The sequence below is a fragment of the Polistes fuscatus genome, unplaced genomic scaffold (genome assembly GCF_010416935.1).
Source record: "Polistes fuscatus isolate 324 unplaced genomic scaffold, CU_Pfus_HIC Scaffold19, whole genome shotgun sequence".
Classification (NCBI taxonomy): Eukaryota; Metazoa; Arthropoda; class Insecta; order Hymenoptera; family Vespidae; genus Polistes; species Polistes fuscatus.
This window is the reverse complement of record NW_025113095.1, coordinates 1645624-1663768: the sequence shown is the minus strand read 5'-3', so window position 1 is coordinate 1663768 and position 18145 is coordinate 1645624. Positions and strand designations below refer to the sequence as shown.

General features: G+C 33.9%; 1 protein-coding gene across 2 annotated transcripts; it reads left to right on the top strand.

Annotated features, from left to right (window-relative positions):
• Positions 1–506: 506 nt before the first annotated feature.
• LOC122515832 lies at positions 507–14054 on the top strand. Of its 2 annotated transcripts, none has more exons than XM_043633333.1 (3): positions 507–604; positions 13272–13458; positions 13672–14054. In XM_043633333.1, exons 1-3 carry the CDS (start codon positions 585–587, stop codon positions 13978–13980), a joined length of 516 nt encoding a protein of 171 aa, XP_043489268.1. In that variant the 5' UTR covers positions 507–584; the 3' UTR covers positions 13981–14054. The 2 variants fall into 2 exon arrangements, with proteins under 2 accessions (XP_043489268.1, XP_043489267.1); XM_043633332.1 differs by lacking the exon at positions 507–604 and adding an exon at positions 10062–10387.
• Positions 14055–18145: the final 4091 nt, after the last annotated feature.

The window sequence follows — 18145 nt, the reverse complement described above, 5'->3', positions numbered from 1 at the left end:
TAATTTTGAGATGCAGAAATTTCGCGGATGAATCATAGTTCCAGCGAGTGTTTTTCTCTCTCTTCCTCCTTTCCTCCCTCAACCCCCCGCCCCTTCGGTTTGTTCCCGAGTCGACATATCCTATAAACGTCCGAAACACGGTGGCCGTGCATGCGGCCATTTATAAATAGACGTACGTAGATGGATTAACCGTAGGGAATGCATGCAGTTCAGTCGGAGGCGCAGAAGAAGAGGAGCCGAGTTGCTCGCGACCGAGAGTCGCGATAGCACTGAGCGAGCTTCAGTTGCCGGTACAAACTTGCGAAGAACGGTTCTCCAATTTCATCTCCTTCCATTAAAAAACATTTCCTATTGCATTAGTTGTTACACGTTTTGCGAAGAAACCACGAAAAAGAAACCCCTCCTGTCCCCGAGAACAAAACAACGCGGGGGTGTCAGCGGCTCGTTTCTAACTACTACCCACCCCCTACCCCCCTCGCCCCCACCTCTAACAACAACGACAATTTTATCGCATCCCTCGTTTTGTTGCTCGTCGATAAACGACTGGGCGCCAAATTTGAATTATAACTCGAATCGACAGAAAAATGTTGGCGGCAAGACACAGGTGAGATATATCATATATATATATCTAATCTCTGTGTGTGTGTGTGTTTAATTTACATTTCTATTATGCAATTGTATTAATAATATGATTAATCGATCGATCGAAATAACTGCATGCTTGTATTATATATCATTTTTATTTTCGTTTGTTTTTTCTAATCGATTATAGGGTCGTCATTTAACTATACAAATGATACTAATTATATTACTAATTTATATTAATTAACTCAAAGTTTTAAATAATTCTTTTTATAGACACACGTCGCACACGGTTATTAAATTAATTTAAAAATTGTATAAGGATCTTCGGTAAGAAAACCACGAGCACGTATAAAAAAGATAAAAAAAACTCCCTTTCATTAAATAAGAGCACGAAAATATACGCGTAGAAAAAAAAATATAATATAATACATGGAGAGATAGTAAATAGGAACACGTACAATACATTGAGATTACAAAGGTGATGCGTCTGAGAGATAAGAACTCAGGACAGCATAGATCCTGTCGTCTTGTGGTTGGTCCGCATCCGGTAATGAGTCCCACCCTATACAAGACCGAAAGAGAAAGAGAAAGAGAATGTACTCGTGACTAACGTTACATACGGGATTTAACAGTGTAACGTTACATCGCCGGTTTGGCCTTTCCTGGGCTCCTCGAGTTCACGAGAGCCGAGTCTTGGATTTCTCGAGGAGCCATCCAAGAGGTTATTGCGCACACACAGGGGGGTTTTAAATTCCGGACAGGTTGAATGCACCCGCAGGAAGGGTACCGAAAGGTGCTGCTACTACTACCTAACCCTTCCATCCTTTTCTACCTTTCGATGGTCTATTATTTGTCTTACGGTGTTCAATGTGAAACTGTAACAAACTCGACGTTATCCTTGGGACCTAAAAATAATGTTCGGATCTTCTTTCGTTAGTTGGGTACACTTTCATTTTTAAAATACATTTTTGTTGGTGCATACTTGGTTCGTTGTGTATATTATAATCTTGATATATCGATAGTATATCATCGCGATAACACTGTCTGGATAATATATACCTTATTATTTTTCATATATATATATATATATTAATATCAGAAGGTGTGATAAGACCGATATATAATATTAATAATAATAGAAATAATCTTTAAAAACGATAAGGCATTAGCGACATACTTCCTACAATCGTATTTTAAATTGTCACATATCAATTTTAATTCTCATTAACGTAAGAGAAAACTGATAAAGGTCAAGCGCACACAAAGAATACTCTTTTTCGTTTAAACTGTCTGATTACTCATCCACTCTTTCTTTCTTTCTCGCTCTCTTATACAAAAAAAAAAAACACGAGAACGATCACCCAGTTTGATTAATTCACTTAAAAATGTAACACACGCATGCACGTATACACGGGCGCTCGAACATACACGCATACAAACGCATTAATGTTCCTGTTAGGTACGTTTACGTGGTAGTAGTAGAAGAAGAAGAAAAAGATGAGTAATCCTTAACGAGTAATTTCAACCGAAAATCTTTCAATTCCGTGCCAGAAATTCGTTCCCTTCTTCGTTCCGTTTCTGTCTGTATTATTTCCATCGGAGAAAATAAAGAAAGAAATAATAAAAAGAAAGAAAGAAACGAACAAATCGTACGTTCTACTAACTAAAACATTTAATTTCGAACGCGTGCGCGTTCTCGTTCTCTTTCGTAAGAGTTCCAGACGGTGTGCGAGGGCAAATATTTGGAAATCCGAGGTCGATGCGTTAAGTTAAGTTAAGTGCTCGCGTGTTCTCTCTCTCTCCCTCTCTCTTTTTCTCTCTCATCGAGTGTGTAAATTTAAAGAAACTTTTTTATTTTTTAGCCCGGTTTTACTTTGCATTATAATTCCTTCCGGAGAATGAACAAAAAGAAAAGAAAAGAAAAAGAAGAAAAGAAAGAAAGAAATATCTCTTTACAGATTAGACCTGGCAAAAAAGAAAAGAAGAAAAGAAACAAATCCTGAATAATAATCGTCGCGGTTAAATAAATTATTATAAAAAAAAGAAAATGTAAAAAAACGGCGTGCACGCGTTAAATTACGATAAACATACCCCCCTCGAATTAAGGTAACGTGGAATAGAAGACAAAAATCTGAACGATATTCGAAAAATAAAAATGAAACGTAAAGTAACGACGAAAGTATAAAATACGATTGTGCAGCGAGTAATATAAAAAAAAAAAAAATAAGACGAAAGGAAGACAGAGAGAGAGAGAGAGAGAGAGAGAGACATAATATATGGACTATGGTTAAGAAGGTCCAGATCGTTCGGTTAGTTTATTTCCGGCAGATAATCACGAAAGACCACCGACGGTTGTTCGTTTCTATACGTGGGCCGAAAGAAAGACAGAGATAGATAATACATAGATAGATAGATAGGTAGGTAGATAGAAAGAGAGAGAGAGAGTGAGCGAGTGAAAGAGAGAAAAGAAACGTCACTGACCTGCCGCAAATGGGCGAACGTTACATGGTCGCGAAATAAATATTAGACCGAGAGAATTTGCGGTAGCCAAAAGAGCACTGTTTCTCTTCTAACCCATCATCTATCTATCTCTATCATCATTTTCTATCTTCTTCTAACTCACGTTAGTCCGATCTACGTGTCTATTTTCGTCAAGCACGTACACACGAACACACACATACATATGTTAATGTCTATCCTATACTATCTTACAATATTCTTCCTCTTTTCACATACACGCATGATGTATTACACGTTAAATTAATTGTTAGATTATACGAATTTTTGTTGTCATTTGAATTTACATCAAAGTTCTTGATTTGTAATCTTTTATAAAATATTATTTAATTATACGATTAAAATAATAATTATATGTCACCATACAAATATATCACACCCAGTATATATATTTATGCATGTATTAATTATTTGCAATATTTAAATTATAAATCATTCATCAAGATCACCTACATATGACGTAATCATATGTAATTATATTTCGGCGAAATTTTTTTTCTTTTCTTTTTTTGGAAATACAAAGTACGAAAATTAATTGTATAAGTATAATTTTCAATCGTACAAAGTATTTGAATACTTGAACGAGGCCTGTGGTAAGAACGCGATATCCACATTCCAACGGGGAAAGTTCACTTAGGGAATGGCCGACGATGAATTCATTTTTCGCCATGACTTTCCGTTCAAAGCCGAGTTAAGAAATTTGCACCTATCGTATCGTATTTATGTATGTATATGTATGCAGTTGCTATACCGATATAGTGTTGTATGTGTCTATATTATATACCACATAAGCACGTTACTATGTAATTTGCGTATTAATGAAGCCATTAGATAACCATCGGTGACACTTAAATGACAGTTTATGGTGAGTATATATATATGTGTGTCTTTATATGAAACAACGTTACTCCTAGAACACGTTTTAATATTCTTGATCGATCTATTTATGATAAGGAATAAATTGCAACTAACAATATAAGTGCACTTTCTAATTCGAATGATTAACAATTATTTGATAAATAGGTGATCGATCTGATCGAATCTTCGATAAAAATAACTTAAAATTATTTCTTATGTATCTTATATAAAAGGGGGTGTTTAAAAGGATAATTTTTGGAATTGGATTGCAAGCGAAACAGATTGGCAACACGTGATGCAGTTTAGTAACACGCGTTACTCTTTCTATCTTTCTTTCTTTTTCCCACATATGACCTTTCACCTCGGTAAAGCACGTCTGCCGGATGAAAACGTCCGCCAGGAAACCTTTTCCTCCTCCCTCTTCCTCCTCCCTCTTCCTCCCCCGTTTACTCTTTCGAAGGCGTGTCCAAAATATCGACACGAATGTTACGTTTTACGATCAGAGAAAACCACCACACAACACTCGAAGAGAAAAACCAAAAAGGGAAAGGGAAAGAGAGAGATAGATGTATAAATGGATAGGGGAAAGAAAGAAAAGAAAGGAAAATGTGTGTAGGTAAAATTCGTGACGTGGAAGAAAAAAAAGAAAGGAGAATGTAGAGATAGAGAGAGAGAGAGAAGGAGAGAGTGTCAAGCAGATTCGAAAAAAGGGGGGAGAAAAAGTAAAAGGGAAAGAAAAGGGAGGGTGGAATAGACGGTTAGCAAGCTGAGCAACCTCAGCCCCTAATGGATGGGGGTTCTTCTCTCGTTATATTTATTTCATTCGAGTTGAGTAAAAGGAAGCCTGAAGAATTGGTAAATAAGTCTGCTTTTCAACCAACAAATGTTTCCTTTCAAAGGGGTCTTTGAATATTAGTATCAATGCACAAAAGAGAAAAAGAAAGAAAGAGAGAGAGAGAAGTTAGGTTCGAATAAATTATTATATTAAACGTGTTCCACGCCACGTACTTGCATTGTAGTATTGCAATTTGAAGAATGAAATTATATGCTTTCTTATTTGTATACTTTCATAATGATTAAATTGAACATTCGTTCGAATTTATATATAATTTTGCAAGAAAAGTAATTATTATCCATTAATATAATAATTTTCAATATATACGGCAAAATAATAATAAAAATAAAATAATCACTGTACGTTATTCGAAATAATTGAAAAAGAGTTAACGCATCAACCGAATAATGCAACATCACCACCACCAACTAGCAACTGCTTTTAGGTGTGGGTAAAGAAATAAATAAAGGAAGAAATAAAATAAGAGAAAAGAAAGAAGATAGAGATAAAATTTATCGAGGAAATACTTGTTCAAATGAACTTATCTACCCTCTCTCATTCTTTCTCTTTCTCTTTCTCTCTTATGCATACAATGTCCCACGGTTAGTAACGGACAAGCCAGTACACATCCTCCCCACTTATCGACGACTCTTGGCGGAAAAATTGCGATCTAAGCTACAAGTTTTTCCTTCCTCGTGGTAAAGACCTCGTTGATGAGAAGTACGAAGAGGTAACGCGGGTTGAGGAGGGTTTGTCTAAGTAAAGAAAAAGAAAAATAACAAGAAAATAAAGAAAGAGAGAGAGAGAGAGAGAAAGAAAGAGGGGTGCTGTGGATGTAGAAGAAGTCTGAGTTCATTGACACTAAATGCATAGCACCTCTTTTTCTTTACTCGTGATCGAGAACTCTAGCCTCGTTTTTCCGTTTCAATTTACGAACGAAATTTATGAGATTCAGGGAGAGAGAGAGAGAGAGAGATAAAAATAAGAAAAATGATAAGAAATAAATACGTACGAAATAAAGTAATCATATGTTCTTCCAGAAGAAATAAAAATATAGAAATAAAAGTCAAAAGATTTGTAGTTTTATTTCGGAATATGAATTAGGGAATACCCTATCACACGTATTTGGAAACATGCATACGCGTGAATGTGTGTTGAATCGTATAGAGACGAGTTTTAGTTTGTTACCAACCGCGAGTCTAACCGAACCGTAACCAAAGTGATTTCTTTCTCGCGGGAATACATTTCAAGGTACGTGGATATATGCAGGAAGCGACAGTTGGCACGAAAGATTTTAGCATATGTTGAGATCACTCGAGAAACAAGAACACAAAACACGTGCATCGTTCGTTCGTTCGTTCGTTCGTTCGTTCGTTTGAAAGAACGGGAATGAATGAATATGCATTCCATTCATGGGAATCACTTTCTTTCCTTTTTTTTTCTATGTCGTTTATTCCATCAGTCGTTCTAATTAATCGTCAAAGACTTTTCGTTGAAAATAGATGACAAATTTGTATAATACGTTTGACGTACTGAAAAACTAATGAATTGTCAAAGTCAAATGTTACGAGTTATTTCGAACATAAATTCGTATTAATTATTATCGATCGAAAGAGATTGATCATTAATTATGAAAAATAAAATACAATTTATAAACCGTATGCCATAATATTGTAATAAATAAATAAATAATTTTCAACGACTCTCTCGCAACGCATACAACGATACGCGCATACACGCGCATCGAAATGATATTACGTGAATTTCATTGGAATTTTAATCAAACACAAAGTCTGCATACGATTAAATATTGAAACAAAACGACCTTCCATAAATACGACGAATACGATTAGCTAATCTCTTAATGCATTGCGGAAGGTTAACTTAGAAATGCAAACGAGTGCACGAACAAATAATTCATTCGTTATCATTCACGTTTCTAAGAGATACAACGACGTAAAACTACTCGTAAACGATAATTAACGAATTTGTTTCAATTGAAACCAAATAAAAACAAACGATTATAAAAAAAAAAAGGTCGATCGATAATTTTCAATGAAAACAAATTGGGATAACAGGAAAACTTTGACGAGAAAGAACGACCAAGAGGAAAAAACTAATAGAGAAAAAAAGGAAATCCTAGTTTGAAATCCTTGAATTTTTGTATACTGTTTGATCAACATAGTGGTCATATTGTTTGTTCTTCTTCTGGTTAGTAACGGTCCCTCCGTTCTTACGTTAATATTAATCAGGTATACGTTCTCTGGCCGAGAATCTTATTTATGCTAGTCACATGATCGAATCATGAAAGACTACAGTGGCAACGTTTGTCAAGTTAAGGCCGAAGTTGATTGGTGGAAACTGGTCAAGGTTTTTCTCTTGTAAACATCAATTATAAAAAAAAAAAAATAAAAATAACAAATAATAACGTATGAAAGTACTTAACAGTTAAAACTGTATTAAAATCGTTCCTTTGTAAATTTAATTTATGTGAAAAAAAAATGAGAGAAACTTAAATGACAAGAAAGAAAAAAGGCAGGTGTCGCGAAGAGAAGAGAAGAGAAGAGAAGAGAAGAGAAGAGAAGGGAAAGAAAGGGAAAGGGAAAGGGACACGTAAGAGACAGAAAGTCGTTCCAGGTTTGTGAACCTCGAGCGGATTTAACAGGCGGAAAAGCTTATGCAGAATTTCGAGGCATCGCATTTCCTCGACAAATCGTAAAGCGGAACATCCGATTCTCCTCCCTCGTTCTCTTTCTAGAACGGTAAGTTCTCGTGCCGGTATTTATTTTCTCGCATGGAAGCCGTTAAAGAAGGAGTGTAGTTCGAGAAGAAAGTAGGACTCCTGGTATTTTGTTATTTTTCGATAGGTCAACGCATTTCAATCCAAAATCAATTGATTCGCGTTTTCGTTTCTAATTTTTAATTGTTATCAATTGCTTTTAAATTTTTCGCTAAAGCCCGTGCAAAAATTATTACCGGATGATTTACTTTTGTCGTTTGAATTTTTATATTCGATTAGTTTTTATAGTAGATCACGTATTTATTTTTCTAGGAATATAGGAAATTAGGCTTACCGTTACTTGGTGGTATTATACCCTTTAAATACAACAAAATATTCTAATCGTATGCAAATGACATCTATGATCATTATTTCTATGATACTTCTATCCCTTTTATTTCGATTCTCAGTATTATAAGACACAGGATCTATCGAATAAAAAATATCGTACGAGACATGAAATAAAAGTGTCGTGTCAAGTGTTCTTCATTGTATATCGAAACAATAAAACGTATGACGCATTCATTGATATTCCGATCATTTCGAAGAATCGAAGGACGTTCGAAGTATCGCTACCGTTTTAATGTTTCAAAAAATGATTACAAATATTTCTAGGTATATAGAGAAAGAGTATATACAGATATATTATTCTTTTTATAATATAATCACTTGTAAAAGTAGAACAGAACACGGGAAAGAGTCAATATTTTTTTTTCTCGACAATCGTTCAACTGTATTTTCTAGGTGACGTTTTGCGTTACGATGCACAACATGCGCGAGATTGTGATAAAAGAAAATACACGCAAAATGTATCTTTCGTTCCGATTATTTAATCAGATTCAAACAGATTCAAACTGATTCAAGACCTGATTCAATTGGGATTGCACGCACACATTTGTTAGATTTTTTTATAAAGAACTTAAATTAAATATTGAACAATCGCGCGAGGAATCCTAATTATTTAACACTGCGATACTTCTGGGAAATTTAACAATTTAAAAATTGCTTATATATAAAATAATTTCTTATTGTTACGATCGCCAATAAGAAGAATTTATGAAGGTTCAACGATACTTTTTTTCTGGTCGTCCTCGTAATTTCTTAGAAATTGAATAAACATCGATAGAGGATGATCCTCTCTGGCAAACTAAAAAGAAGAAAAAGAAAAAGAAAAAGAAAAAGAAAAGGAAGAAGAAGAAGAAGAGGAAGAAGAGTCGAAGAAGAAAGAAAAATAAGAGAAAGAAAACTGGTAACGTTTCCGTGAGAAGGAAGAAAGAAGAACTCGATAGAGAATGGCGGGAAGTTGTATTCTCCAGGATTCTCACACAACTTATTGTTAGAAAGATAAAATGTCTAAGTATAATGGAATACAAATAATTACTAAAATTTACTTGGAACAATACCTATTAGCGAATCTGTTATTTAAAAATAATCTAAACAATTATTTTCTATTTATATTCCTATAATCATAAATATTTTTTAATTAATCGTTTAATCAATATTAAATACTAAATCACAATTAATTTGCCAATCCTGGAAAACACATTGACCCTTTTATCTTGTTATATATTAAAATTCTAATCTTTGACGATGCATATACACCACACTAAAAATAGTTTCATCGAAAGGACGTTGTAGCAAAATCCGGTGTGATTTCTCGACCGATAAATTCGCATCGTAGGACGAACGAGAATCTATACATACACCTACATAATACGTGCATGCATAAATGCAACATATACTTAAACGTGTACACACGTATATATATATATTGCACACATAAATAAATGCATATATGGAATAAAACGGTCTGTTAACGGACACTCGCGCATGCGTGCAACAGAGCACGGTTAGTTCGCAATGAGAATCTAGGCTAGTTAGCTGCAACCGGGATGCAAGTGACTAGTGGTCTCACCTCCTAGGCCAGTTGCACTTGGTTCTTCTAACGTGCTGTGCAAGAAAGAAAACAAATTTACGGACAAAAATTCTCTCCAATTATAAATGTGAACTTGTAATTGTGTGTCAAGTGTACGTGAGAAATTTTTTATTTCCTACATAGAGAAACATACGTATATATATATATATACATTATAATTATCTTTTATCTTATCTCCAAGATCCGTGCAAAATTATCGATACTTCCTAAAACAAATTTTTTCTAATGCTTCTATTATCGAGAGCTTATTGTTTCAAGGTATTAGAGAAAGATTTCATTTGTATTTTTCATTTGTATAATTTATATAAATAGAGGAATAAAATATAATTGAAGAAATATATAATAGGAATTAAAAAATTAGCAATAAATTCTAATCGATTGTTTTGCACGTTTCTCACCGCTATCGCAAATCATAAACAAATGCTTGAATAAAAGTCGATTAATGAACAATCAAAAAAAAAAAAAAAAGAACAGATTTGCATCGATAACATAAGAGAGAGAGAAAGAGAGAGAAAGAGACTTGTTCTGGTTATCGATAGTCGTGCGAATGCAGTATAGCAAAACGATATCTCGTTGTTCGCAATGCATCATTCCACGCATGCGTAGAAATCTAAAAGGCACCCCAGCTGAGTTTAGTTTACGTCCACACCCCCGAACGACGAAGACTATGTCTGCCTATCGATCGTCTTGCTAATATTATACTCGGGACATTTAATTCTACGCGAGACTCCAAAGACGCCATACTCTAAATTCGATATTATTCGATATTATTTAATATTATCGTCATGTGATACTTAAAACATCGCGTGTTCGTTCCTTTCTTGCGATTTATCTTCGTGTAATTTGTTTATTTAACGATGAGAGACCCTACCAATAAGTGAGTACAATTGTTAACTAATATTATAATCGTTATTATATAAACGTAATCTTGTGATTATTTCATTAATAAATTCATTGAATAAGATGATTGAAAAGTTGTCGTAGGAAGTGTTGATTACTTTGCAAATTAGATTGCGTTTAATTGAAAGACAAACGAGAGAGAGAGAGAGGTCGCTGTTTATAAGTTATTATTATGCAATTATGCGAGTAATATCGTCGTCATTTCTATTATCTACCAATATTATACGAGAATGGGTTGACAAGTTTTAAACCTAAACAAAAAAGTTAAATTTTTTATTTTTAAGCTGAAAACTCTTGAACCCATCCACGTATATCAAATTTGTAATTTAAATTTAGATAATAATTGTCAAATGTGTATAATAAATTAATATTGTATATTTACGATGTTCGTAATAATCTATAATTATTTATTTTAAAAAAAAGAAAACATAACATAATTTTCTAAAACGGACAGTGCAATAATTGCAAATAATAAATTTCTGATTTTTATTTACGTTAATTGTTTAAAAGTAAACTTTGAGCGAATAATGGATAGAATAATACGAAAGATGGAATCGGTGTCTCTCATTCGTTCGGAATAGTTTTCTTCATCGCGTAAAAGTAGGCCAGGGAAAGGCGTGTTGTGCACGTTCGAGCTCTCCAACTCGTACTACCTGTCCGCTAGGATATATACAGAGAAAGAGAAAGAGAAAGAACTCTTGCTTGCTTGCTTGCTTGCTTGCTTGCTTTCTTGCAGAAGTAAATGCACGAGTAATTCTCAGCCGTTCAAATCCTGACGATATGCTGTTAATATCAAAAACTGGTTTCTCTTTAACCACATTATCGTCTGTTTAGAGAAAATTCTATCATCAAATAATTGAACTCAACGAAATAAACCAAATCGATTAAACTGATCAAACAAATTAAATGTTATGCAAATGTTCGATTAAATTAAATGAAATCGTTTAGCAAATGTATTCTAACCCATGCACGGAATATACTGAATTTTAATTATTTGATGATACTATATAATAATCCATTGAAAAAATTACGAAATAAATTGTATGAAAGATACTAAAATAATGAGATACAATTTCTAATGAAATTTCAAATGAATGAATACGGAAAACGTAAAATTCTTGAATAACATAGTAAACATAGTATACAGGTGCACGAGGTACGATCAGAGAGAAAAATACGAAGAATATCATTATCGTTAAAGTACTACGTGTATGTAGAAATGAAGGTTCATTCGATAGGTATTAACTTTGATGATATACTACTGGGAATAATCTACGTGATATCAACTTATTAAGAAATAAGAGATATGAGAAAGAATGGGAAAAGATAAAAGGGGGACTATGCTATCGAATTTCTTCAACGTGATTGATGATTGATTCATGAACGTTCTCATTACTACTTTAAAGACAATAAAAACAAAGATAAAAATTAAATTAAGAAAAAGAAACGAGAAAGAGAAAGAGAGAGAGAGAGATCATTGAAAAAACGTTAACACGAGCACCGTAAAATGTCGTGCAACCATAAACGACGTGGACGCATATTGTAAAGCTCGAGCAGGTGCGTATGTTTTCTCTCTCTCTCTCTTTTACATTATATTCTTCTCCTCTTCTCAATCTCATCCCTATTTTCTCGCAAGAGAGTATACGAGTGTACTACTACTCTTCTTTGTCCGATTGGCGATCTCTTCTCGTACCTTGTTCAACGAGAATTACGATCATACCGGATTCTCCTTACGACCGACTTAAATAACGTCAAGCAAGAAAGATTCTTTCTCTCTCTCTCTCTTTATCTAACAATAAAAAAATAAAAAAGAAAAAGAAGGAATGAGAAATGACATTACAAGAATATCCCCGAGACGAATATCATTCGCGAATTAAAAGCAAAGAAAATTCTCACCGTTACTCTATCTTACTCGTCGACAATTCTACGATAAACAAGCTTTCAAATCGAAACAATAAATAATAGAAATTTTTGCGCAACGCGTTAGAGTAAATTATTAACAACTAGCCAGTGTGCGTAGACCATTCCACCGAAACGTGCGGTTGTTGGTTTCGTACCGGAAACAAACTGCATTCCAACACATCCGAGCAACGGCACATTAGTCAACAATGCCAACAGTCTTCTTCCATCTCTCTCTCTCTCTTTCTCTTTTTCTATTACACACGCGCACAAACATTTAAAAAATACAACATAGAAAGAGGAAAGAAATAGAAATACACGCATACACGTTGATCTTACGTTGGGTTGTTTACAAAACATAACTGAAGGAAGGAAAGCACACGCGTGTGTGGCGCGTGTCGAGTCACTGATTAGCGGACAGCTTTTAAACAAGCCAGGAGTCGTGCACATGCACTCTTGCTAGTGCATTGTGTATCTAACTACCAACGATAGAAAAAGAAAATGACTTTTAAACGATACTCTTCATCGTCGTCGTCGTCGTCGTCGTCGTCTCTCTTTCTGCTCTGCTCTCTTATCGATTGTTGCCATGAACCAGAGGAACGATGGAATGGAAAAGAATGGAAGAACAAGAAGAAGAAAATAAAAATAACAAACTCCTGTTTTACATTGCTAACATTTCCTTTTTATAAACCTTTTAAAACACTTCACACTGTTCCCCTTGTTGATTCACGACTGAATGAATGAATTTAAAATAAGGAAGGAAAGAATGAAAAATGATTGTACGAAAAAAAGTGGATGGAATTTAGAATTAGAATTAGTGTTTGAAAAAGTATTTTGGAATATAATAAAAGACAAAAATCCGAATGAAATCTTTTGTTGGAGAAAAATGTTAATAAGAATACGACTATATAACTAATTGTAATTTTGTTTTGTTTTTTAATATTTTTTTGTGGATGTCACAGGGCTCGTCTGACGATGCAAGATAGGAACGTCGACGTTCAAGAAGGCATAAGATTTCGGAGCGTTCGCAGAAGACTCTTTCAAGAGGAAGAAGAAATAGAAGGTGGTCCAAGGCGTGATTTAAACACAGGAAACGAAGACAACGTTGTTAATTGTATCTTCGAGGAGACCCGCAAACATCGAGAAGAGGTTAACGAAATTATCAAAATGTAGTGGAGTAGAATATCGAAGAAAAACGAAAATAAACAATTTCAACTTTTTAATATTAATTTTAATTATAATTCCGATCACGTTCGAGTTTGCTATCTTTCTATTTATCAAACACGAATCGCTAATATAATATAAATCGTTAATACGCTACTAATCATTCTAAGAAATCAATTATTATATTTATTATCACAGGCGAAAAAAAAATGGAACTTCGATTTCGAAAAGGAAATACCTCTGGCAGGAAATTACCAATGGGTAAAACTCGACCGCGATGGAAACGAAATTCCAACGAACGCGGAAGTTCGAAACAAAACTGAAAAGATGGAAAAAAATGAGATGGACGAGTTGGGGCAGCTAAAGGAAGACGAGGTGAAGGAAAATAAAAACGAAGAGAATGAAGGGGAGGTACCTCCGGAAGGGAAAGAAGTCGATGCGGACGATAAAACTGAGTCGAGAAGGCAAAAAAATCAAAGTCATTCTCGCATCGTCGACGTTTTATGATGAACTACTCAACTGCGAAAAATGAACCACCGTGATATTACTCGTATTTCTAAGAAACAGAGAGAAAAGAAAAACGAAAAATTGAAAAGAGAAAACATTTCTTTTTCTAAATTTTTATAATTGCCACAAATATTTTTCAGTAATTAACAAAAATTAATAATATATAATTTATATATATTGATATTAAAGAATGGGTATTCTTTTTTTTAATTTTTATAGAACCCTTATTGTAACTATTATTATTATTATTATTATTATTATTATTATTATTATTATTATTATTATTATTATTATTGTAACGTTGTTTTGTTTTTAATTAACACGACGACTGAAAATTATTATTTATAAATTTGACTGAGAATATTAACGGACAATTTGTGAATATATATATATATTTCTTATTGTTATTTATTTATTTATTATATTATTATTTTATGTGGTTTCTTCTCTCTTGTCAGCTAAGTTCTAGTCAGAACCAATGCGATGATGTCTATTTATTTAAATACGACCAAACGATACCAAAGTGAAACAATTTGTAAAAATTTCTTCTTCGTTGTTTTAATAATTGGAAATTAACTTGGGAATTGAGCATTTTTTCTTTTTTTTTCTTTTTTTAATTTTTTACGTCCCAGAATATATATATAACAAGAAAATAAAAAATGATATTATTTATATTATGTATTTTAAATTTTAAGTCACGCATAGATAAGTGACATTATTTAATTCGATATACAAATGTATTTATTCTAATGGTAACGTGCAATAATATACGCTACTCTCTTTACAACCATTAAATTTATATAATATATACTTTAAATAAATTTAAAAAATCAATAATATTTTGTACAAGACACGTGGGAGATGATTGAAAAAGAAAAAAACATAACTATGATGTATTAAATGATGTTTCTACGACAACAAATTTTATAAAAAAAAAAAAGAAAAAATATATATATATTTCTGTGAAATTCTTTGAATTCAATCGAATCCTTTTAAAAAGAAATAAATCCTCCAAAATTTCCTCTAAAAATATTCTAACTCTAAGGCAGCGAACCCAACGTTTGAATGAAGTCCCATAAGCAATGTGTGGTTAACTCGACCCACATAAACGATACAACATCGAAGCATCTCTAGGAAGAGGAGGAAAGCTTTATGAAATGTTTACGCCTTGGAGGAAGACACGAACGGCAGATGTTTCATCTCGTCTATTCGGTAGAGTAAAAGAGATGGAGAGATTATAGAGGGAAACATGAAATTAGGTCGTGCATAACTCGCGTGCAATAGGCTGATGCTGGAGATGCACGTAACTTAAACAGCAACAAAACACTGCTCCTTCGTATCTCAAAACACGATCGAGTCGATATTTTTATAATTTCAATTATCGATCGAAAAATCAGACACTAATCGAGATTTAATCTGGTCAAAATATTATTTAATTAGCCTGATCAAAAGAGAGAAAAGAGAGAGAGAGAGAGAGTAAAACTATTACACGAGATGAACCATAAAAAAGATATGCAATCCTCATAATACCCTCATGAGTCATGATCAAGACCTAACAATCCTATTTACCAGTACACCTTGCACAGAGTTAAAAAAAAAACAAAAAAGATGAAAAAGAATAAAGAATCTTGAATTCCACGAGTATCAAGATATCTTCGGATTAATCCGAATTCCTCCTCGTGAGAAGGAGCAAAAGAAGCACGCACCTGGCGTCTCCTTCTTAAGGATCGCTTTTTACACGTTGCACGTGAGGCTGTTCAAACGAACGAATTCGTTCGTCGTGTCGGTTAGCAGCAATGCTACTGCTAGTGCTGCTACTGCTGCTAGTGCTGCTACTGCTGCTGTTGCTGTTGTTGCTGTTGCTGCTGCTGCTGCTGCTGTAGCTGCTGCTACTGGTGCTGTTGCTGGTGCTGTTGCTGCTGCTTCTGCTGCTTCTGCTGCTGCTGCTGCTGATGATGATGATGATGATGATAGTGTAGTGGTGGTGGTAATGGTGATGGTGGAACTGGTAATAGAACTGGTGTGTACCCATTGCCAGAAATTGCACTTCCGTTCCGCAAATTCCCACGGAAGTGGGCACAATCACCGTGACAAAGGATATTCGCGTACACCACCACCACCAACACCACCAACATCGCCACCGACCACCACCGACCACCATCGACCACCACCACAACCAGTATCACCATCACCACCTTTCATTGTTCTCGCTCGAGAACATTGAAAATCCTTCTACAAGAAATTTTCGCGAGGGCGGGTTGTTGTGCCTCCAAAATAGAAAAATAGAGAGAAGGAGAATCAAAACATATTCGTAATCCTGATAGAATTTGTTGCTTTAATATTCCTTTAAAAACACCTTATCTCTTCTCTTTCTCTCTATTATGTTTTACGCAAAAAAATAAAATTAAAATACAAATATAAACACGACTATTGGACGCGACGATAAAATACTAAAAAGAATAATAAAAAGAAGAAGAAGAATAAATAAATGCAAAAAAGTTAAATTGGTTATCTTGTTAAATCGATTTAGTCGGAGTTTTTCGAGAAATAATCTAAAAGCAAACATACGAATCTTTAGAAATATATTTGAACGCTGAGCGACACCTTTTCCTTCTTCTTCTTTTTTTTTCTTTTTTTATGCAATTAAAATTGTCAAACCTTATCGTAAATTTGATAACACGCATTGGCTCACCTACGCATACACACACACATACACGCATACGCGGAGAGAAAAGAAACGTTCTATTCTTGAAGTCAGAATGCAGGTGAGATCTTTTGAAAAGTAAGCAATGAAATGCAAGCAGTCATTGCAATTATTATCAAGCAACGTTCTTCCGGGTAGGTTTTCGTTATCGCGAGAAGAGCTCTCCTTGTTCCTGGAAGCTTTAATCTCAAGTAGACGTACATAACTATACAAGTATATACACGTGCATATATGTGCACGAGCACATACTTGACGATAATCAAACAAAAACACAGCACGTTTTCGGCCATCGTTCTTAACACGCAGCAGGAAGCGAAGCACCTGCTGCTGCATCAAAAACAACGTTACAATTGTTTCAAAGAGTATCGCGCATCCAATCGATTAAATTCTCGATTAAATTCTCGATTAAATTCTCGATCAAATGATCGATCGATCCTAATCGTCCGTAATTAACACGCTTATGCAATTAGATTTTCAAAATATCGCTCAATCAAAATTAATCGTGCGGAAAACTTGAAATTCATTATACAAATTTAAATATACACATGTTATTTCATATAAATACAGTATAATATATTGAAACAATATTAAACAATTCATTTCTTAATCTCTTTCGCGAATCTACATCTATTATAAATTTTTTGTAAAGAACACTTGACGCGTCGGCAGGTTCACTTGATGGAATTTCACCTTTCCATACCATACAAGTGCACGCCATGCAAAACTCAGCATGTAAAAAGCAAATTAGGGTATTGAAAAAGAGGTACGCAAAAGCTGAGAAGGATTGTTTTACGCGCGTACTCATTCACTCGTTTCCTCTTCATTGAGATGCATCCGGTGCCACCCTCGCTCTGCTTCCTGGATGCTGCGTGGGATTTCTTTCTTTCTTTCTTTTCCTTTTTCTTTTTTCTTTCTTTATTATAATTATTTTTTTTTTTTTTTTTTCAAGGACACACGCATTAAAACACCATGAGAACATGAGAACCGTTCCCTCGATTCCACACTTTATTAAATTATATAAATATTATAAAAATATTAATAACATCATTTTGGTCTCTGTCTCAATAATTACAATTACAAGTATGATCAAAATTAAAAGAAAAAGAAAAAGAAAAAGGAAAGTTCGTTGAACCAACACTCGACTGAAGCGAAACTTCACAAGTTTTTTATGTTGCGCTAACTGTATTAAATTATTAGATTATTAATTATTATAAGTATTTGTACATACTCACACGCACGCATAACATACTTGAAATATTTATTTTATGTGTACATACATTTAATTTTTTAATAAATTATTTGATAAATCTAAAAGTTTCATTTGATTATTCGAAAAAAAGTAATATGTCGGAAGGACCAAATGAAAATGAATAATAATTAAACATATAAATAAATTTAGATTGAATTTAGCACAGCCATTCGCCCGGTAGTACTTGCGTTACATAGTTTACGATTAGATTT